This window comes from Aulonocara sp. 'chitande type north' Nkhata Bay, linkage group LG3, assembly GCF_057382095.1.
Source record: "Aulonocara sp. 'chitande type north' Nkhata Bay isolate Kocher_YH1m ecotype deep benthic linkage group LG3, A_spYH_male_GT1.1, whole genome shotgun sequence".
Lineage (NCBI taxonomy): Eukaryota > Metazoa > Chordata > Actinopteri > Cichliformes > Cichlidae > Aulonocara > Aulonocara sp. 'chitande type north' Nkhata Bay.
Window position 1 is genome coordinate 55628056 of NC_141346.1, and position 23843 is coordinate 55651898.

Consider the following 23843-nt stretch of genomic DNA (forward strand, 5'->3'; position numbering starts at 1 on the left):
ACGCACATTGGCCCTCTCAATGGAAATTTGAGTATTAAAGAAATAACAAGACGGAACAGTCAACCGACATAAAGTATTATGCAAATTATGCAAGAAGGAATTTTCTTTTTACCGAAGCACTTCCAGCTTAAAATATCACACTGACGTGAAGCATACGTTAGCCGGGGATGCTGCTAGGACTTTGGCTAACGCGTCACCAAGCTTGCGACAAACCACTCACGGAGAATCGGGGACTCAGTAAGTCTACCTCAGACCAGTGTTGCCAACTTAGCGACTTTGTCGCTATATTTGGCGGGTTTTCAGACCCCCTTAGCGACTTTTTTTCTAAAAAGCTTCTAGCGACAAATCTGGCGACTTTTTCTGGTGTTATTGGAGACTTACTTATGACGACTTTTTAACGTGAAAGGGCGTATTGCTCTTACTCTCAACAAGCAGCAGTGCTGCCGTGGGCACCTCACCCGTGCTAAAGCGCTCACGGGCGGAGGATAGTCCTCCCCCAGCTGCAGGAGATGTTCACACCTATGCGTCCAAACTGCAAATGAACCGCGCATGAGCGAAGCCGCTGCTCCCGCACTGACTGTAATGCAGTCAGTTCTTCTTTTACTCTCATGCTGTTTTGTGGATCACAAGGTTTAAAACTACTTATAAACACACACACACATAAAGTAACTCCACCAGAGTGCCTATTTCGGGTCACTTTTGCCAGTCGAAGCCCGGATAAAGGAGCAGGGTTGGAATTGTGACATTAAAAAACAATAATTGTTAAACGAAATTTAATTTGTAGTTCTAAATAAATTCTAAATGCATTTAGGACGTTTTTTGCTCACTTTATGTTTCTTCCACGATGTTATTTCTGTCTCCAACAGCGTAGGTTACAATTATATTAGCATGACCAATTATGCAAATTAGGTTATGATGTCATTTAGCGACTTTTAGGACAACCAATAGCGATTTTCCTTACTGAGGAGTTGGCAACACTGCCTCAGACATGTTGACTGACACAATTGCCAAGTGGATTGCAACATGAAAGTGCGTACATTCTCCCTTTTTTCTTGAGTCTGTTTGCTCATGCAAAATGAAATGCGATTAATATAGAATAAAAATGAATGATATTTAATTGTGATTAATCAAAATTAATCCACTGTAACCCTGTGATGAATCTGATTAAACATTTTAATTGTTTGACAGCACTAATATATATTATATATTGGTGTATACTTACCTATTAGTATATAGGTTTTTTAAAAAGTTTCACAGAAAATAACCTGTGTTAAAAGATGCAAGAAAACTATTTAAATTCTCTTTGAATTTAAGCATACATTCTTTGTGGTTATTCTGCATTTACTTCATTATATTGCATAAATGTCAGTTACAAGCGTAAATATTAAGTTGAAAAAAAAAAGTAATTGAAACCAGGCTATTGATCAAGTAATTGCTATTAATTGTGATTAATTACAACTATGACATGAGGATCAACTTCTCTTTAAGAATTCTTGAGGTAGAGGATAATGTGTTTTACCTATCCAGGCAGCGCTAGCACTACAATGTAAAAGCAAGTAAAAGAAGAGATTACCGAATGACCTTGGTGTGGGAGTGTTGGTAGTGTTTATGTGTGAGGGGTCAGTAGGGAATTAATGGATAAGCTAAATACTCACACCAGTGAATTTGGATTATCATATCTCCTGAGTGACAGACGAACACCTCCACACAGAGGGCCAAGAGGGTAATAGAAATGTGTATTTGAGATTGTGCATTTGTCAATGAAGGTGGCAAATGTTCAGACTCTTTATTCACATCTTGACTTCATCTTCTCTCAGTCTCCCAAACTATAATCCTAAATTCTAAACTATAACCTCTAAATAAACCTGAGCAGGCAAAGTCAGATAGGAGTGGCAGACTCTGAAGGGCACAATGAAGGATGTGTTTATTATATTTGCTGTTCCATTCTCAATAAACCTCCCTATTATAAATGGCCATTAAAATCTGAACCTCTTGAGGAGGAGACGAGCAATCTTTTAACCCACACACAGAAAGATGCTGCCTGCATTGTGAAATCTGTCGGGCTGAACAAAGCTCCCTGTGTTTGTGGATAGTGAAGATGAGAGGCTGTCTGTCTGGGCTGACTGCCCAGTTAGGGGAGCTCTTCCTGGGGCACATGGCCTCATCTTTCTCATTCTCCTCCCTCTTCCTCTCCTTGCTTCTGTGCCCAGATAGATAGTTGAGGAAGGCGGGAGCGACCAGGCATGCTAAACCAATCTGTTCACCCTGTTCCCCCAAATCCTCTGCTCCAACCCTGTCATGCGTAGCATGGCCAAGGTTAAACAGTGGCATGCTACCAAAAAGGACACAGGAGAGATGAGGAACTGTGGCCCTGCCCTCAGCTCCCAGGACTGCTGTCTGATGTTTGAGAAGGGCTGGAGGGGTGGGAGGAAAGTCTCCTAGGAGATGGGGTGGTCGATTGATGGATGAGCCATGTGTGCACAGAGATGCTAGCTGGTAGTGTGTCTTTGTATATTAGTTTGTCATTAGGGAGATTGAAGGGCAAGAAAGCATGAGAGTATCTTGTTCATGCACATATTGACGCTGTAATGTTAGGAGTACTGTAAATGTGTACATGTCTCTACAAGTATTACATGTATTGCTTTCTGTATTTTTTAAATAGTCACAGTCTCAATAATATCCCTTTAGCTATGCCCTGTTTCCCTGTTGCTGTTTTCCTCGTCATACCACCCAATTTCACCATGTGAGTGTGGTTGCAGGTATGTGAGGACAGCAAGTGGCATGAAGAAATGAGTGTGCCACAAGCTGGAATTGAACACTTAGTCCAATCTAATAGTTTTTTAATGAGTTCTCCACCGTATGCTGCTTTGATTAAATGTCTGGGCTTTTCAATAAATTAGCCACTCCACACACCTCCTGAACAAAGACAAAGCAGAGGAGGAAAAGTACAGTGCTGATGAAAAGAATTGACTCAGTCATGCGATATGAAGTTGCGTCATCCTGAGGCTGAACCGATTTGAATTTTCTTTTATGTAGTTGTATGTTGATTTTATTCTACTAAGATAATACTTTAGAAAAAAAGTAGTAAAAGACATCAATATAAAGAAGATAGGATGTACCACATGTGAATGAAGGTGACTTGATATGGTGCATTATAACACAGACATCTGTAAAACTGTCTTTTATGAATTTTTAAACCAGGTAGATTAATATCCATTCTGTTTAGCAAAGGACATGGAGAAAGAGTCATCCTCTCTGTCATATATATATATACAGAGACCATGGTCATTCTCAGGGCATATCTCATTTTGACTTTGTGTGTGTATGTGTATGTATATATATATACAGTATATATAATATGTATATATATATATATGTATATATGTATATATATATATATATATATATATATATACACACACACACACACACACACACACACACACACACACACAAAGTCAAAATGAGATATGCCCTGAGAATGACCATGGTAATATTCTGTGGAACTTCCACATACAGACAGACAAACGGGTGATGGGCAACCAACCAAGAAATAGTAGTGGTGGACAAGCAGAGGAAGACAGTCGTAGTGTTCGATGTAGCGATACCAAGTGATAGCAACATCAGGAACAAGAAACACAAGAAGAATGAAAAACAATTCAAATACCAGGGCTGAGAGACAATTTGGAAAGTTTAGGCAACAGTGGTCCACATAGTAACTGGAACACTTGGAGCAGTGACCCAGCAGATCAGCAGATTCCAGGAATGACATCTGAGATATCTGTGCAGAACCGCACAGTCTTGGGAAATGGAAAGATACTGTGCAAGACCTTCAGGCTCCCAGGCCTCTCGCAGAAACGAGGGAGTGATTCTTCTTGAGCTTTGGTGGAGGTTGGTGGATGAATTGAAACAGAAGGCACTGATGCAGGGCAGAAGCAGCACTGATATATGTGACACACAGTTTAAGTTGCCCTCCGTGACGTAGCTTGAAGCCCTTTGTTTCATTATCTGGTCGTAGTAATTGTTAGTACTTCCAAAGTTATGTGTGAAATTCTTTGAGTCTATTTTCTATCATCTATTTTTTTATGTTAAACATGTGTGAGAAGTAAGCATAGATTCTGTTTGCCATATGGTGATTTGAAGTTTCAGTGAGTCCTGTAAGAACCTGTATTTTTGAAAGATCAAGGTCAGTTTGATGAATGTCTAATTCACTTCAGATGCTGTTAAGCTCTAAGTTATATCTGAGCTGATACTTTTAACTTATTTCCAAGTGTCTGATGTAATCAATTGAAGGTCAAACCATAAATGTGGATTCAGCCAGTGCATCTGAACTGCTAACCTCGCACATGTGTGGATGCAGGCTTGAGAGTGTGAAGTTGTGTGTGTGTGTGTGAGTATTTTCTCTATTGCCAGCTTGTCACCTTTGGGGGGAACATAGCGGCTGCATTTCAGGAGTCGATGCTGCTGATGCAGCTGCTGGTTGAAATTCAATAGTGGTTGAGCTTTGCACCATGCGCTAGCCTCTCTGTGTGCCTGTGTGAGGGTAATCCCTCCTGGCCATTTGGATCCTAGAACGACTGTATGTCTATGGGGAAGCTGTCATATCTTATAGAGTCTGGAAAATGATGTCTCCATTTTTCTTTTCGCCTAGTTTTTCCTCTCATACATTTTCTTCCACTCCCTCTAACAGCCAGCCACAGAAAAGCAGAAGCTGCAGTCTTCAGCTTATGCTTATTTCTATTGTATTCTATCCTATTTTTTCCCCATTCTTGAGCCTTTTCTCTTTTACTTTCTCTACTTAACATAGATTACACAGTTTTTATTATGTCAGCTAAAAGCTATAGTTGTATTTAGCTTCCATGTACAGTATAAGTACCATTACTGTGAATGCTGTTTGAATAATCATAAATCTCTGTGAATATTCAACCTACTCAAGTTAAGTTACTTTATTTTTACAACACATTTAAACACATCAGATATTAAGTAGCTGAGACATAATAAAAAATATATTTTACACTATATTTTATTCAGTTTTATAATGTGTTTTCAAAATAGTCCAGTTGAGGGACTTTATGGGCCAACAAAAGTGAAAACCAACCATCTGGTAAGCAAGCCCTTGGTGACAGTGGGAAGGAAGAACTTTTAACAGGAAGAGACGTCAGGCAGAGCAAGGCACAGAGAGGATCCATGATCTGCCTGGACCTGTTCAAGGGTGTGGGGGCAGAAATTACAAAGATGCATTGCAATTATTAACAAGATATTCTAGAATGCCAATGTGTTTTGTTTAAAATTTCCAGCAGTAATTATCCCTTCCTGTTTCCTGACTGTGTCACTGTTTCCTGTCCTGTTGCTGTCCATGTCACTCCAGGCTACTTGTATGTCACCTGCCTCATTCAGAACTGCTCGGACAAAATGGTGACGGCACAGTTCCTTGGAAAAATTGATCACAACTCGCTGCTGGTGCAGGATGACTACGTATTTGTCAAGGTAAAAGAGGAATACATGTGCATGAATGTTTTTATTTTACACTTTGAAACACTGTGCTATATAAATGTCACTTATCTTCTCTCATATTCCAGACTACTGCCATTCTATTCAAACTAAATTTTAAATCCTGTCACGTATCCACTCCATTTTGTCTGATGCATTTGTTAGATTCCACAGCACCTAATATTCTCAACATTACATCTGACTGCTGCATTAATGAGAAGACAGGAATTGCTCCTCTGATGGTTTCAAATTCTATTTTAATGTCTCGTGTTGCAGGTTATTGTTTTGTCTTTGTTCCATTTGAACTCGTTCAGCTTTTCACACAGTAGACAGCATTTTTGTACACATTTAATAAATACTATTTGTGTTGTGGGAGAGGAAATGTGTACACCTATGCATTTGCATGATCATATAGTCCATCTGTTCTCCTCTGCCTGTCCAATTCAGGAAGTCTGGACCCTATTCCAGCCCTGCAACCGCAAACAGGTTTCAGGGCTAACACAGAGAGACAGACAACCATGTTGATTCACATTCACACTTATGGGCAATTTAGAATCACTCAATAACCCTTTGAACTGTGGAAGGAAGCCAGAGTACCTGGAGAGAACCCACAAAGACATGGGAAGAACATGCAAACAGCAACCTGACCACTAAGCTATATGATATGGAAAACATGAGACAGGAAATGCAGGGGTGAGCTAGAAAACAGTAACTGAACTTCAAAAGGAGGATTATCCGTTGGTCACTCAACCGTAGAGGCCATCATTTTATAGATGGATTAAAAATTGAACAATACATTTTTCTCAAGCTAGTATTTTTCTTATCACAGGGTGTTCAAGATGTGATACTGATAAATTGCATAGCTTAGCCAAGCTTAAACATTATTTTAAGCTAGAGTGTTATCAGAATTATAATCATATAGTCTGCATTACAGTCAAATTGAGATTTCAGGTTATGCATAGGTCTCAGGAAAAAATTATGATTGATATTATGATCTTTTCCCGAGCTTAGTGAAATAGTGAAAACTTCTATTTTCTTCCTCTTTTTTGCCAGAAACAAAACTTGTCTCCTGACTAATACATTCTTTGTACTGTACGTCTCTAAAGTGGACCCAAAATCTAGGCAGCCTCCAAGGGTCGAGGCAGAGGCACCTATACTGTGGCTTTTGTTGCATTTACTTTCCAGCACTCTGTAGATAGATACTTTAATGATCCCACGAGAGAAACTGTTGCATTAAATCAGCAGAATAAAAGAATAAAATTACTACAGTCTACAATAAAAAAGCAATAAACAACAAAGTTAAAGTCTTATACTATGAGATAGTTCTATATACATAATACTAGTAAGGAAAAACTGAGCAAGTTTTTTTTTTTTTTAAACCTGCATCTCCCCAGTTATTTCTCTTTCAGCATTTGTGTATATGTTGTATCTGTCAGTGTATCTATTCAGTTGCAGCTGTGTTTGCGCTTACAGCTGAATTTGCAGCTTTATGTCTGTTTTACTGATAAACTCTTGCTGCCCAGATAACATACAGTGCTGTCACTTGAAATGGAAAAAGAATTTCTATTCGTGATAGTGTGCGGAATTAATCTTGTCTATAATTGATTTGCCATGCAGTACAGTACTGCACACTCTGCAGTGGCCAATAGTTCAATTCTATTTGCATGGAGAATAGACATGAGCTGGTATGCTAGAGGACAATCTCCACAGTAGGACAAAGTTGCTCTCTCTGGGTGTTGTCCCCCTATGTGTAAAGTTATGTGTGCATGAGTGTTTGCATCTGTGAGAAGAATGAAAACTCATCAGGTCACTGTAGACTGGCCCATTATCCTTAAGGGATAATCCTCCTAATATTTCAAGCATTACATACAGATATCAGGTTTGAAGAACAACACCTCAAACAATCTTTACTAGCAGTTCTTACGTGTTTACCTATAATGAAACCCAACACCTGGCAGTTCTGTGAGTGATGTATGTGTGCGAACATTTACTGCATGTGTCACTTTCCCTTTAAAGTAATTGTTGATACTTTCATCCCCAACTTTATAAGGTGAGGTCTGTTCCTTGATCATTAATATGAAAATTATCATAACCATTGATCAACAACTGATCAAAACCCATTGATCAAAGGCCATGAATACCATTAACAGAGAGAGTTGGGGAATGGCTGCAATCACAGCTTTGTAAGATGGCAAAAGATGGTTTCAGTTATTGTGCAAATGTAGTGTTTATACGGCTGGGGAAACCTGCAGTCAACTGAGACTGAAGAAGTCACTTGGATGAGTGATGAAACGTTTCTTCCACTGAAAACGCTACGTCCAGATGAACAGAATCAACCTTTTGTGATCGACTTACCTGGATGATTGAGCATGCATCAAGTACAATACAATACAGTACGATACAAAGTGCTCTGACTGGTCACCTTTAATCTATGAGGTCCTAATTAGAATAATCTCAAACCTAACTGAATAACTATGTAGATTTGAAAGCGTCCAGAACAGCAAATAATGGAATACCTTTTGGAAAATTAGTTTTCAGAGCTCCACACTTTGAGAATTAATGTAAAAAGTGTGTTGTGGATTATGATACCTAAACACAAGTCTCTATACTGAGTACAGAAACTAAAACAAGGTACATATAGACAAAGAAAAAAACTGGAGGTGATGATAGACCAAATACATCTTGTCACTTGCATTGCCAGCTTTTCATGTGCTTTGTCAGTCTTTTTTTTATTTTTTCTCCTTTCAGTGTGCTGTTATGTGGTGAACATTTCCCGTGAGGTTTTCAGTTTTTTAAAGCCCTTCATTGTTCATTAAGTTCACCTGTTTGTTTTAACCCTTCCTTCAGTTGGTTGGTTGTTGTCTAGTAACTTCTTGTTCACATGTTCCTTACTGTGCTCTGTTCTTTTATTATGATTTTGGGTTTCATTTAGTTTGCTGGTTTCCTGTTTGTTATTTTAAGTGAAGGCGTTTTCAACAACTGGCAGCCTGCAGTCCTAATCCTTTCAGCTGCTGGGGGTTCACCCAAAACATTTCTTTCTGAAACTGACAAGTTTATTGATTTGCAATGAAGTACTGAACCTCTGACATTCAGCTATTCACACAAGTTTCACAAACACAAGAAACTCTGGCTCTTTGTATAAATTTTGTCCAAAAAAAAAAAAAAAAATCTTAATGGTATAAACAGATCTTCGGGGTACTTTTCCAACATTAAGGCACTACATAAATATGCAGAGTCAGAGCTGAGAATGCAGCTCTCATCCCACTCTGCCAGCCGTCCTTTAGAAAGTGATTCCTTTTGAAACCTCAGTCCATGACACTTTCTTCAGTAGCTCTCATTTTTTAAAAATGGCTTTTTTTGTTTGATCCCTCTGCAATGCTTATCATTAAAGAAAAGTGGAACTTACCTGCTCCTTTCAATCACAAGCAATGGCAATAATCACAGCTCAGTCTGAACTCAGATGACAGAGACTGACATCTCCATGAAGGGAAAAAAGGCAAAGTCAAAAATAGAAGCACTGAATGCAAAGTTATAAACCTTTCCTTTTTATTTTGACAAAAGAAAAAATGGGTTTTTTTTAACACAAAAAAAAAAAAAGGAGTTTCAGTGCTGCTCACCTGTTTCAGAACATGGTTAACTCATTTCTGAGCCTGTCACTTGGGATATGACACATTCAGCTCTTGTTCCAATCCACTGTCAGTCACCAGTGCGGTCTCTTTTCTCCCAACTCCCTCTGCTAAACTGTAGAATCACCTGTTTGAGTATTCTGGTTCGTGCTATGTGAGCTTTTTCATCGTCTGAGCACTCAGCAGGACGACGGCATGATTCAGCCTTTTACCCATTTGTGAGTTGAATGCCAAGGTCTGTGCAATGCGCAGGAGTTTCTTTGCATTTACCTATCAGCACAGACTGAGTCACCGGCAACAGATGGTGAACTGTGCACCTCCACCTCCACAATTAGTCAGCTGGACATTTGCAGATGTTGAACATTTGATTGTTTTTCTGCAGGACAATATTTAAATGACTGGATGAATTCAGCCTTAATATGTCTCTTGATGCTGTGTCACTCAAATTGTTTTCTGTTTCACTCTTGCCTCGTTTTTAATCTCAGTGCATTCAGCAGCTTTCCCTTTAAAGTAATATACTTATGGGTCGTATGTCTATAAAAAATTTAAAACTGTTTGACTATATTATAACTGTAGAACTGTTAGACTGTTATTCATGCTGTTGCTGTTGTTTTTGCTTATTTCCCAGGTCACCACAGGCAATCGGACCAAGCACTATGTGTCCTACCGACGGAATGAATTTGTCCAGATGAGGTTTCCTAAGTATGCCTTACCAAAGGTAATGGACGAGAAAATTGGTGCATCTTTTGCTAATATTGATTTAAGGTTGACACAGTTTGCTCCCTGAAAGACTTCTCAGTCTGAATTATGCACGCATCCCTCAGGGATCAGTGTTTTGAACACTTTCATTTATAGTTGTTTAGCTAAGAATAATTACAAGAATTCAGTGGAATCAGATTTATTTTTACTTTTGACATTAAATGTGTAGGTTCTGTAAAGTCATTACTGATGAAACCCACACCATTAAGTGAACTGCAGTTTGTATTCTGATATTTGCACACACTTATGCTCACATTCCATGTGTGACCAGGTTCACAACAGTATTTCATGATACTCCATCGCTAGAGCCCCGCACTATTGTATCTTGTACAATATTTGAGGGACTAGCGTACACCATATATACCCGTGTATCAGCACACACGGTTACAACATTTACTTGGAAATGATGAATTTAAATAAGACAGTACCAGAAAAGTTTGGGATACTCACCTATGTGAGTTCATTAAATTAGACCAGACTGGCCTACCACTCCTTGTACACACCACATTACTTATACATATTTGCTGTGTGATTACTTGATTTACTGGTGAAGTGTAAAGTGTGTAAAAAGTGTAAAGTAAAGTGTGCGTGTTAGTCCCCATAGGGAAATGGTTCCTCTGCATTTAACCCATTCACCCAGTGAAGCAGTGGGCAGCCACCAATGCAGCGCCCGGGGAGCAGTGTGTAGGGACGGTACCTTGCTCAGGGGTACCTCAGGGTAGCCGTTCAGTGGAGTCGAACCCCCGACCTTCCGATCATGGGGCCACCACTCTACCTACTGAGCTATCCCTGCCCTGGTGGAAGTACTCTTGAAGTACCCTTTCACATTACACATACGTTACTATGTTTTATCCTATAACTGAGGATTTGAAAACAGCCATGTGACTAACTAGGTCAGTCTCATTGACCTCATCTACTGCTTGGTAATCCTTTCACTATCAAAACACTATATGTGTGTATTTTTATTTTTTTTATATCTTAATGTATAATTTATGTTCAAGTCTGTATCATGCTGCGCTGCACTAAATTTCTAAGCTAATAATATTCTCACTGATGCCAGGAGTAGACAAGCAATGCATTTGAACCATCACATTCTTTGGATTTTTTGCTGAAATCCATTGTGTATCCTTGAAATAGAAAGTCCACAGTCCACAGACTGTTGCAGGTAACTGAGAATCATGGAAGGTCCATTATTTCAAAGTTCTGTTATTATCTGTTCAGACACAGGAAGGCATGCTAGAATGATATACTGTAAATGTGTCCCATTCCCCATACAAAGGGTTTAGTGTGAAATTTCATGTTCCTAACTCTATGGATTCAAAACTTTTAAAATCAAACCCCTTGTTCCAATATGTTCCACTTCTTTGTTGGTCTCAAGTGTTAGTACACTACCTGCACTCAAATTAATCCTGGAACTGCCCTGATACATGATAACCTCCATAAAATATTCACACCTCAGCATTGATCCAGCAGCATCTTATGTCACTCACATAGCCAGAGAGGATAAATGAGCTCCACTTCAATACAGGCCAGTATTGGAACCTTTGCTGTCAGCATCAGCTGCACAGGGAACCATTTTAGTGTGACACTTGCCAGAGTGCTATTGAACTCATCTGATTGCATGGTAAGCCTGAGGAAATCTTTCAAGATTTTTGTTTTTATTTATTTATTTTTCTTGGCTTTAAACTAAGCCCTTTTAGCCAGACACTGCGATTGTTAGTCTGTCACTGATAATCTTATGCAAGGTGTTTAGCAACACGAATACGTAAAATACTAACCCCACCACTTACAGAAATCTTATAACCTGAATTGTCTGGCTACTTCAGCACCAAGAGCTCCACAATTTCCGTGATCCTTAAGGTGAAAGGAATTGAATTACACAGACAAACACACATCTGGGGATCTGCTGTAATGGGAAGCCAGTGGATAAATTAGTTTGTGTGTAAGTATGTGTTTAGATAAAATATGCCCTAGTTACTCTCATGCTCATCGCTCCCTCTGTCTCTCTACATGTGTCCTCTTACTTGGGTGAGCAGATAGGTCACGCTTTGCGAAGCTTTTAGGTCGAGCGACATGGGGTGGGGTGTCAGGGCAAAGAAACAGAGACAGGCGAGAGGGATGGTGAGAGAGAGACTGAAGGGGGAAGATGAGGAGAAAGTGTGTGTGTGAGTAAGGGGTTCCATGTTTTTCCACTGTTAATAATTGAAAGGTTGGCAGATAAAAAATGCAGAGGCCATGAGAGAAAGCAGTTTTACTGTGTCCTGTGAGACCTGACCCAAGTGATGGATTAACCACACACCCACCCACACACACCCACACAGGTGTGAAATCACAAGTAATAATTGTTCCTTTTTGCTCTGCTTCCATCTCCTCTGGCCACTCGGAATGTGATCATGTTTCTGGGGTTTTTAACACTTTGTTTAACTATCAGTGTATCATTGACCAGACAGTGTCTTGTTGGTGCCTAGTAGGTCCTACGGAAGCAGTCTGCTGACTTGGGTGTGCATGGCTGCCAGTGGCACTGGGACACTAGTGTTTATTGATGATGTAACACAGGACAGAAGGAGCTGAGTGGATTCTGAAGTGTTCAGAGACAAACTGTCTGCTCAAATCCAGCTAAGTGCAGTCAAATTGATTGGGCAGTGTTTTATAATACAGATGGACAATGACCTAAAATATACGGCCAAAGCATCCCAGGAGTTTATTAAAGCAAAGAAGTGGAAATGTCTTGATTGGCTAGGTCAGTCACCCCATCTCAACCCAACTATGTATTTCACTTGTTGAAGACTAAACTTCTGACAGAAAGCAAAGAAAAGCGTCTGGACTTCTTTAAGTTGCTTGAAGACGTTTCACCTCTCATCCGAGAAGCTTCTTCAGTTCTAAGGTCAAATGGTGGGGAGTCCCAGATATAAACCTAGTGGGAGTATCCCCCCACAGAGGGACAAAAGGACCCCCTGATGATCCTCTAATCGCCTGAGCCAAGGTGTGAAACTGGGTGTGGGTCCCAATCAGCCAGAGTTTCGGGTGAGTTCATTGTGAAACCTGGCCCCACCTTATCATGCGAATTCCTGAGATCAGCTGGCCCAGGATGTGAGTGGGCGTTAAGGCGTCTGGGGAGGGAACTCAAAACTGGATTATAGATGGCAGAGAGTTGGTGTCGTAAACCCCCGCCTCTGTTCAAAGATGGTCACTCACAGTGGACATAGATGGCTTCTTTCACTCCTCTTTCAAACCATCTGTCCTCTCTGTCCAAAATGTGAACATTGGCATCCTCAAAAGAGTGTCCTTTATCCTTAAGATGCAGATGGACTGCTGAGTCTTGTCCTGTGGAGGTGGCTCTTCTGTGTTGTGCCATGCGCTTGTGAAGTGGCTGTTTGGTCTCTCCAATGTAGAGGTCTGAGCATTCCTCGCTGCACTGTACAGCATACACCACATTGTTAAGTCTGTGTTTTGGCGTTTTGTCTTTCGGGTGAACCAGTTTTTGTCTGAGCGTGTTGCTGGGTCTGAAATGCACCGGGATGTCATGCTTGGAGAAAACTCTCCTGAGTTTTTCTGATACACCGGCTACATAGGGGATGACAATGTTGTTGCGCCTGTCTTTCTTATCCTCCCTCGCTGGTGTCTGATCTTCTTTTCAGTGCCTCTTTGCTGACTCACCACTACATATTTCAAATACAACGAAGGCTTTTACAGACAAAAACATGGCTGTGCCATGGGCTCCCCCGTGTCACCTATTGTAGCCAACCTTTACATGGAGGAAGTGGAAAGGAAGGCTCTTGGCTCTTTCAAAGGAAGAGTACCCAGCCACTGATACAGATATGTAGACGACACCTGGGTCAAAATCAAGACACAAGAAGTGGAATCCTTCACTGCGCACATTAACGCTGTGGATAAAAACATCAAGTTCACCAGGGAAGACACAAAGGACGACTGTTTGCCTTTCCTGGACTGCGCCGTGCACATTGAAGAGAACGGCAACCTCAACATCGAAGTTTACCGGAAGCCCACACACACGGACCAGTACCTCCTCTTTGACTCCCATCACCCTCTGGAACACAAACTTGGAGTAATTAGGACCCTACACCACTGTGCAGAACATGTTCCCTCTAAGCCGGAAGGAAAAAAGAAGGAACACACACATGTAAAGGAAGCACTCAAAACGTGCAGCTATCCTAAATGGGCGTTCTTAAAGTCAGCAAAGAGGCACAGAAAAGAAGATCAGACACCAGCGAGGGAAGATAAGAAAGACAGACGCAACAACATTGTCATCCCCTATGTAGCCGGTGTATCAGAAAAACTCAGGAGAGTTTTCTCCAAGCATGACATCCCAGTGTATTTCAGACCCAGCAACACACTCAGACAAAAACTGGTTCACCCGAAAGACAAAACTCGAAAACACAGACTTAACAATGTGGTGTATGCTGTGCAGTGCAGCGAGGAATGCTCAGACCTCTACATTGGAGAGACCAAACAGCCACTTCACAAGCGCATGGCACAACACAGAAGAGCCACCTCCACAGGACAAGACTCAGCAGTCCATCTGCATCTTAAGGATAAAGGACACTCTTTTGAGGATGCCAATGTTCACATTTTGGACAGAGAGGACAGATGGTTTGAAAGAGGAGTGAAAGAAGCCATCTATGTCCACTGTGAGTGACCATCTTTGAACAGAGGCGGGGGTTTACGACACCAACTCTCTGCCATCTATAATCCAGTTTTGAGTTCCCTCCCCAGACGCCTTAACGCCCACTCACATCCTGGGCCAGCTGATCTCAGGAATTCGCATGATAAGGTGGGGCCAGGTTTCACAATGAACTCACCCGAAACTCTGGCTGATTGGGACCCACCCCCATTTTCACACCTTGGCTCAGGCGATTAGAGGATCATCAGGGAGTCCTTTTGTCCCTCTGTGGGGGGAAACTCCCACTAGGTTTATATCTGGGACTCTCCACCATTTGACCTCAGAACTGAAGAAGCTTCTCGGATGAGAGGTGAAACGTCTTCAAGTAACTTAAAGAAGTCCAGACGCTTTTCTTTGCAAGCTCCTTTGACTACGATGACCTGGATGACTGAGAACCTTCACAGACATTCTGACAAAGGCCAACAAACAAAGAGCAACTGAAACTAGCTGCAGTAAAGGCCTGGCAGAACATAAAAAAGGAGGAAACCCAGCATCTGGTGATGTCCATGAGTTTAAGAGTTCACGCTGTTGTTGCCAGCATAGGGTTTTCTAGACAAATAAACTGGACAAATAAATAACTGTCATTTATTTGTCCAGTTACTTTTGAGCCCCTGAAATGAAGGGATATTGTTAAAAATGCTTTAGTTCATCACATTTTTAATATTTTTGTTCAGCTGCATTTGAGTTGTTTGGTTAAAATTCATTGTGCTAATATACAGAACCAAAATTAGAAAAATGTTGGCTCTGTCCAAATATTTATGGGCCTAACTGTATGTATATACACATTAGTTGCAATGACACACTTTCTATTTAAAAAAAAAACAAAACAAAACCAAAAACACAAAAAAACCCTGTGTTATTTGAATCCACAAGCCAGTAAAGACTTACGAGACAACAGATACCCATCTGAATGAATAGAGGCATGCAGCTACAGCACAATAAGTTTCTCTAAAGCAGAATTTCTGAAGAGTGATAAAGCTGTAAAATGAGGCTTTATTTTTATGTGCAGCCAATTTCATAGGAGAAAGACAGGCTGTAGGGTGTATGTAAGTGGCAAAATCAAAGATTTTTTTACTTTAATCTCAAAATAAAAATAAAAACAACTAAATGAGGTAATAGCTGTAGGGCATACTGTAGATGACGGAACTGAATATTTGGTTTTATTAAATGCCTCATTTTACCAGAAAACAGATGTTTTCTGTTGAACATGTCAGGCTTTTGATATAAGTAGATGTATTAAGGTTACTTAAAATGACTGAATGTCTGTCTCTCTGTGTTAGCCCTGCGACAGATTGGCGACCTGTCCAGGGTGTACTCTGCCTCTTGCCCTATGATAGCTGGGAAAGTCTGCAGCCCTCATGACCCTGAACTGGATAGGTGGAAGGGAATGGATGCATAAATGTTAAAAAAACAAAAAAAACCACAAAAAAAACAACTTTATTTAAACTTTCTGGACTTGCATGTGTAATAGTTATACATATGCAAGAGAATTCTCTCCCCAACTGGTCACAGCAGATGGCCGCCCCTCCCTGAGCCTGGTTCTGCTGGAGATTTATTCCTGTAAAAAGGGAGTTTTTCTTTCCCACTGTCGCCAAAGTGCTTGCTCATAGGGGGTCATGTGATTGCTGGGTTTTTCTCTGTATGTATTTTTGTAGGGTCTACCTTACAACATAAAGCGCCTTGAGACAACTGTTGTTGTGATTTGGTGCTGTAGAAATAAAATTGAAATTGAAGAATTTGTCAACAAACAACACTCTCCATTTGCCTTAATTGGTGACATGTTGAGTCAGAGATTATTTGTGTGCAAGGAGTGTTTTTCCAGAACCACCCATTCCAAACACAAGGTCAGCTGTGGGCTAAACGTCCTCGTGCTGCTGCTCCATTATTCCAGTTTTTCTTCTTGTAAATTTCTAACAACACGACTGGAAAGTAATCCTAAAAGGAATCTCATTATAAGATACATGAATAGTTTATTATGACTCTAATGTCTTTAGATATGAGAGACTTAAAGTCTGTTAAATGGGATGTATAATGTTATGTGCACATTAAGCATTTTAGCATCTCCTAGTGGTTAGCTTGGAGACTACCGTCAAGTGAATTTTTCTGTGGCTTGGCTTGTGCATAATTCTTTATTTTCATTGAGCATATTTCTGTTTTGTATTTTTGTAGTTTCACAAGCTCTGGGAAAGCACTGTAAGATGTACATTGGTGAAGACAAACAAGTAAACAGCCCTCAACTTTACTTCCACATCTGACTCATCATTTAACGCTTTCAGTGCCTGCTGCATATGTTTAGCTATCTGTCACTTCGTGCAACAGAACCACGCACGCAGGGGACAGAATAGGATGTATAAGAATCCTATGTGCATCTGTATTACCAGGTACAAGCTGAGTTGAATAAAATGAAAATCAAACAATCTCAGGAGCTGTCAATGACATTGTGAAGCCAGAAGTCCAAAGAAACACTTGTGGCTGTCAATACCACATTTCAGGATTGCAAGGGTGTGTTCTGCTGCAGAGGCAGAATGCTGCAGTGAAGAAGCAGTACATAATAAATGTGAAATAAAAATAATATCTTAAAAAATAATCTGACTTTTTCACATCAGGACAACAGTCAAAACTCTGTGACCCATGACAGCTAATTTTTCAGTATTTAGAAATAAAAGCTTGACCTGTAAGCATTTTGAGTGAGTGCTTATAATTACTAAGAGAATTGATTTTATCTTTAAGAGGTATGTGTAAGACAGCTGGATGAGATCTTAAAGCAGTTAAATCTTTTAGAAAGCTGAAATGTGTGGGCCGACTGTATCAAAGACCTCTTTACTGAATTCAGTAATGTCCACGGGGCATGATGGGGATTTTAATGTGATTAATGTGATCTGTTAGAGTGTGAAAGGAAATGAGCTCAAAGCTGCTGAGAGAGGGTGAGCCCACTGAAGAGGCTATTATGTCCCAGCTGACTGCCGGGGGAAATCTGGCATCAGATGTTGTCCTTTTTTTTTTTCTTTTTTTTTTCCCATTAATTAAATGAGCAAGACGTTCCTCGCACCATTCTGACCAAGGCTCAGTGATGTTACTGTAGGAAATGGGACAGTGATGGAGTATAATCTGTCAGAAAGATGTCTGAAATAATTGTACATGAGCCACCGGCAGGAGTATTGAGAACGGGCATAAGTAATAGAAGTTTATAAATCTCCTTCACATGTCAACCAAGCATTTGCTTTTAGCACGTGGCCTGAAATTCAATTTAAGACACTTGTGTTTTCAATTCAGTTTCCACCCTGATGGCCAGCAGGGTGCCAGTGGAAACTGTGGTACTGTTGGTCAAAGAGAAAGGAACAAGCTGAGGTGTTAGATGAGGTGAGAGGAGGGATTGTGTCTCAGCATCCGCTGACCCCACTCTGTGATTGTATGTGACCACTACGCTTCTGAGCGTATGCCTAGCTGCAGGGTGGCTGTAGCTCAGGAAGTACAGCAGGCCATGCCAAGTATTCTTGTGCAAGATACTAACCCCAAGTTGCTCTCCGATCCATCCATTGGAGTATGAATGTTAGCTAGGAGGCACTAAAAGCTTAGAAGAAAGTGAATGTGGGACGTTGTATAGAGCGCTTTGATTACTCTGGGAGAATAGCAAAGCGCTATATAAGAATCAGTCCATAGCTGCTTGGTTTTATTCAACTGTGGCCATGGCAGTAATTGAAACACCTGAATTCAATTATTTGGATATTTGAGTGAATCCTTTAGTGTACTTCATCACAATGGTAACCATTTAGAGCTCCTGTTGTATGTTTCTGAATGGCTGCCTGAAAAGGTAAGACAGGGAAAAAATAAATAAATCAAGGAATGAAGTATTTGGTAACATGACCAACATGGTTGTCCTGCCTTTGTAAGACTTCTCAGTTATTGTTCTCAGTGATCCATGTAGACACTGTGGTCACAGGCTTGTACACCAATCATGGCTACATGATTATAAGTGATTACTGTTAAACCTTTTTCTCTTACTATACTTTTACTATAGACTGTAAACATCAACGTATGGAAACAAAACTTTTAGGAGGCACGGCTGAAGCAAGGCAGTCAGAGCACACAATGTATAAGTCACTGTGAAAATCCAAAACAAAGGATTGTTAGGATATGCAAGGGTGAGATGATTGATGGTCAGTCTTGTACGTATGCCTTTAATAGTGAATGTTGTCTGATAACATTATTAAAACCTGCTGTCTCTTTCACCTAAATGTAAAACAAGATGTACGAAAACATCTTTCACTTTCACAATTTCCTCATTTTATTTTATGCCTCCTTCTGCTAGTGTGTACAATTTAAAGTCAGGGGATCCTTATTTTCACTCATTCTTGTGGTTTGTTTTTGCTCCACACAGGGTTGGTAGATTTTTCAGGATGTGCACCCAGACAGTTTCCTTTCATGTGTAAATGTAAATTGAGCTTTACATTCTGCACCGTCTCATTATAGTGTTCTGCCTTTGCCTTTCTAGTGTTATTAGCACTGTGCTGAGTTTGGATCAAGTACACAGTGAAATACACCGCTGTGAAAGAATATTTTCCCTCTTCCTTCCTTTCATATTTATTACTCTAAAATGTTCAGATCATCAAATGAACTTTAATATTATAGCGTATGGCAGATTTAATTTCATGAAAATCTTCAGGTATTTTACTAGCTTAGAGTAAAGAGGTTTTACTGTATATATTAAGCAAATGTTTTTTTAATGGAGGGGCTGTTTTTTTTTTTTTTTTTTTTTTTTTTTTACACATGGGAGTCTATGAGTACAAGCCTCAAGTGGGAACCTGAGAAACTATCAGTTCTGTAATTGCTTCATTTTTCAGCACTAGTGGTTGCCACTTCAAGAGTTTCACCCACCACAAGGGACCAGAATCTGCCAATTTCCAGAATTCTTGATCGTTGACTGGCAGATCAGCCTCACGCAATCAGGCAGGCAAATCAAGCATGTGAGTGTGGAAAGGACACTCACAGCCACATGGTAACCCACTAAGGCTACATCCACACTAGCCCAGATAGATTTGAAAACAGCGTTTTCGTCTGAAAACTGTACACGTCCACACTAGTGTTTTCAATCATTTTCACAGAGTTGTGTGTCCACATTGAAACGACCAAAAACGCTTTTGGGCTTTTTTTTGTTCACCAATTCTGCTTTTTGTTTTTGTGTTAAAAATTAAAAGACAATTAAGATTGCATGTATCCTTGTTACAATAAGGATTTATTGATGAAAAAAAAAATGTGGGACATAGTATCTCAGGCCATTAAATATGCTCATGTGTTTCCCTTTTTAATAACCCTTACCTATATTGAGACAACAGTGCTTTTTTCCATCTTTATCACATCCGATTCCTGAGTTGAGTCACAGGATATTCTTTTCCTTCCTACTCTGTTTGGCCACTAAATTGAGGTCTTCCACCCAAGCATTTCCATGAATACTGTCTGCATATATTTACATTGTCACCCCAACAGTCCTTGGTGTTGGTGTACGATTGTTTTTTTTCTTCTTTTTGTGTTGTTTTTTTAGTCCCTCTGGTAGGTGGAGGACCATCTCTGAATGTTAAAAAGGCATCTGAAGCTAAAGTTTAGACATTTTTCAGTTCCAACTCCTCCCAAGCTCCATACTGCTGCCTCAGATGAACTGTCAGCCAAAAACAGGCTGCAGCGCAGGGCTTTAATGGAGGACTGGAATAAAGAAGAAAGAAAGAAAAGGTATATGGAGTTGAAGATGCAAGGAGAAGTAAATGAGGTGGAATATTTGTGTTTGAACTGAAACATGATGGTGTCATTATGAAGACTGCTCATTTATTTTTTCATTTAGAGGCAGTGTTGCATGGTAATGTGTTATACAGGAATGACAATATATCTGCCTGGAACGTGCAGCATAACAAACGATGTTCTACTTTCATCATATAATAGTTATATTCTTTGATGGTTTGTGGTTGAGTGTTGGCAACTTGATTTGCTGATTAGGCATTTTGACATTGTTTTATGGTTAAATGTTTAACTTACTGATTGCCATTGTCACAGTCTTGTGTAATTTGAGCAGCAGTCTTGCATGTTAATGCATGAGCAGTGCCAGAAGTCTGTAGATGTTAATAAAGACTAATTTGTTTTGAGTTAGCAGACACTGGCAGGAATAAGAATGACCACAAAAACAAACTTAACTGAGCTGAAAAAGCATATAAGACAGTCCAGAAGAACTCAAAGTCCAATAGACAAATGAAACAGAAATCCAGACGAGGACTGTGAGGCAAAGCCAGGACTAAAAAGGACACGGGGAAGTAACTGGGGACAGGTGGAACCAGCAGAGATGGGCTGTATACAGAAAAAGTGAAGTTACAGTTGAATATTTAGGTATTGTGCCGTTTGATGTTGCACTTCGTAGATAGTCCCTGTCCAACTAACATACAGCCAATTTCACACAGACACCAATCTTATGTGTCTCAAAAAAGAGCTTGTACTTTGCTGTATGCCTCATTAATTTAGAGTTGGAATGAGTTGCCTGTTTAATAAGGGACGTTAGACCAGATTAATCTGTCTCGTGCTGCCTGTTTGATATTCTTTAATAAATGCTGATAGACTCTTTCTGTACATCTTCACCTCTTTGCACTCCTTCCCGGCTGAAGAATTGTAAAATATTACTTTTGTATTTGTCACCCAAATATTTTCCATTTGCTGACAATGAAAATTGCTGGAGGAATTTCTTTCAGAGCCATTTATCAAGCAAAAGTAGGAAAACATTATGACAACCCCTCAAGACACAAAAGTTTGTGTTGTCGGGTTCAAAAAGTAAAAGTACTCCTGCAGAAAAATATTCCCCATTAGTCACATTAGTCTATTTGCAGAAGTTTGAAACTGAGCCCATTTTAAATACTTTATATTCTCTTTAAGCTTCAGTAGGGTAGGACTATTTAGCTCAGAAAAAGACCTAAATCTTAATTTTAAAAAGAATAAATGTATTTCTAACATTTTTAAAATCACATCTGAATTAATAGGTTTAAGCATTGTGTGACATTGATAAGTGTGAATATGGAATTATAAACAAATACAAGATGTTGTATTTGGAAACCACCTTATTTGTTTAAATTGACTGTTTTATAAAGAAGGATTTAGCAGGAGCTGATGGTTTCCCTGCACCATCAAGGCTTTTCTTGCTGATGTGCCTTTCACACTACTCCCAACTCATCTTCATCACACATGTTGACCAAGATGGTTAGTACAAAGAAAGCTGAGGTATCAGTGTGTGCTTGTTTAATTGCTAGTCCTAGTTCTGTTCTGGCAACTGATCTCAGAACAGTGAAAGCAGAGGCATCATCTCAGTTTCCCATTAATTCCCCATCAAAGAGGGGAACTGATCAGAGATTTGTCCACCATGCACACACCATGCACAAACAGCCACAGTTTGCATTTGAACTTGAAAAGTTAAAGCCATTCTTAACGGGATATGGACACGCACCTGAATCTGGCCAAAAGCAGAGTCGAGACTGCTTGCACTGTCAATAGTCAACTGCAGCCACAAGTTGGCGGATGATCTGATATCCTCGTGTTGGTGTTGTTCCCAGACCATCATGAAAATGTTGTTCCAGGTTCAACATTGCAAGTGACCAATCACATTGTTGTGACGTTATTCCTTTGCGCGCCAAGCCATTCGTGCATTTATGAAATTCCAATGTTGCAAGGACAATATCAATTCTGCTTCCTGTTTATTAAAGGGTTACAGTTAGGGTTAGGGTCAGGGTCTGTTGATCGGCGGACAGAGGCGGTTTCACGCAGCTTAAGTACAGTTTTTTGTTTTACGCCGGTTTTTCCCGAAGTCACAAAACTATGACGTCACAACATTCTGATTGGTCACTTGCAATGTTGATCCTGGAACAACATTTAGTATGATGATCTGGGAACAACACCAACACGAGGATATCAGATCAACCCAAGTTGGCAATGATTTGAAGGATAGATGCAAAAAGGTGAGGGGCTGTGGGACAGAATGCTGTTTGAGATGAAAGGAGAGAGACTGTGTTACTGTTACGCCCCGTCCCCTTTAGCCCGGGATAGCCACTGGCCAGAGGTGCAACCTTTTCTCGGAATAGTGGAAGAACACGGGAAAAGAGTGTAACCGCGCATAAACCAGTCACTGGAAGGCTCACGGGGTTTATTTCACCAAGCCAAGCAAAATACTTGCAGCACACAGCTGAGCCGGGAAGCTAAAAGCTTCGGAGTCTCCGAGGCCAAAATAACAAACAAAAACCCTCCCCCATTCTAGTAACAAAACACCAGGGAGGTCAGGTGTCGTATTTTCTTTTTCTTGATCAGGGAAGTAATACCCCGACCTCCCTGGCTTTCCATGAAACGGGAGAAAACTGGTCAAACAAAAATGGCGGAGAACCCCCTACCTGCTTCCACGGCAGTCCCCCGCGATCTCAATATCCCAAACAGCAGAGGGGCACAGAAACACTATCACACACGCCGCTCAGAGCCTCCAGAAGTCCGCTCAACCTTTCCGAGCTGCCGTAGCGCGTCGCAGGGAAGGGGGGGCTAGCGTGTGAGACACGGCCGTTTTGATCCCGTGGCTAACGAGCCGTAACGCTACTCAGCTGCGTCACCCAGAACCCGAAAGACGTGACAGGAAGGGGGAAAGGGAAACAACAGCATTCTCCCACAGGGAGCGTCTCCTAGCCATATCAACAACCGTAACAGCTGCATTTGAACTAATGTCAATTTTTAGATTTCACAAGACAAGCACTGCTTGCCTTGTTTGCTATTGTTCTGTCTACATTATTGTTTGAACTTACACACGGATTCAGTATGTTGCTCAAGGATACAAATGCAATACAATTACATTTTCCACACTTGGCCAGGCAGGCTTGGCTAACCTTTGTCCCTTAATAAATAAAAGAAGAAGAATTCTTTATATACAAACATTGTCTCTTCCCATTCCCAGAGTAACAAATACGGCTGTATTTAATAAGCTGCTTAACACTTTTTGCACCAATCTCACACTGTGGTACAATAGGTGTGCTGGCATTGCCATAAATAGCAAAAGACTCAAGAGTCTCTTATAAGACCATACCATGTGTCCTGTTTAAAAGCTTTGTGTTTACAAGTGTTTAAGTTGTTAAGTCTTTTATTGCTCACAGTTCTGTTGGATTCAAAAATCGAACTTTTTTTTTTACTTTCAGGGAAGCATTAGTGGTTTTCAGGTCACAATGTTAATTCTGCACAGTAAAAAAAATTAAGCTAAAAGGTACCCAGTCCTTTCAAATGTGTCACCATGG

At 40.3% G+C, this 23843-nt stretch overlaps 1 protein-coding gene across 5 annotated transcripts in view; it reads left to right on the plus strand.

Moving 5' to 3' along the window:
* Positions 1–23843, plus strand: part of LOC147336236 (VPS10 domain-containing receptor SorCS2-like) — a 358303-nt gene that overhangs the window by 287486 nt on the left and 46974 nt on the right. For all 5 annotated transcript variants that reach the window (XM_086285297.1, XM_086285293.1, XM_086285294.1 and 2 more), the window contains 2 exons: positions 5369–5487; positions 9745–9834. In XM_086285297.1, the coding sequence (XP_086141423.1) occupies positions 5369–5487; positions 9745–9834 (209 nt within the window). The remainder of the gene's footprint in view (positions 1–5368; positions 5488–9744; positions 9835–23843) is intronic.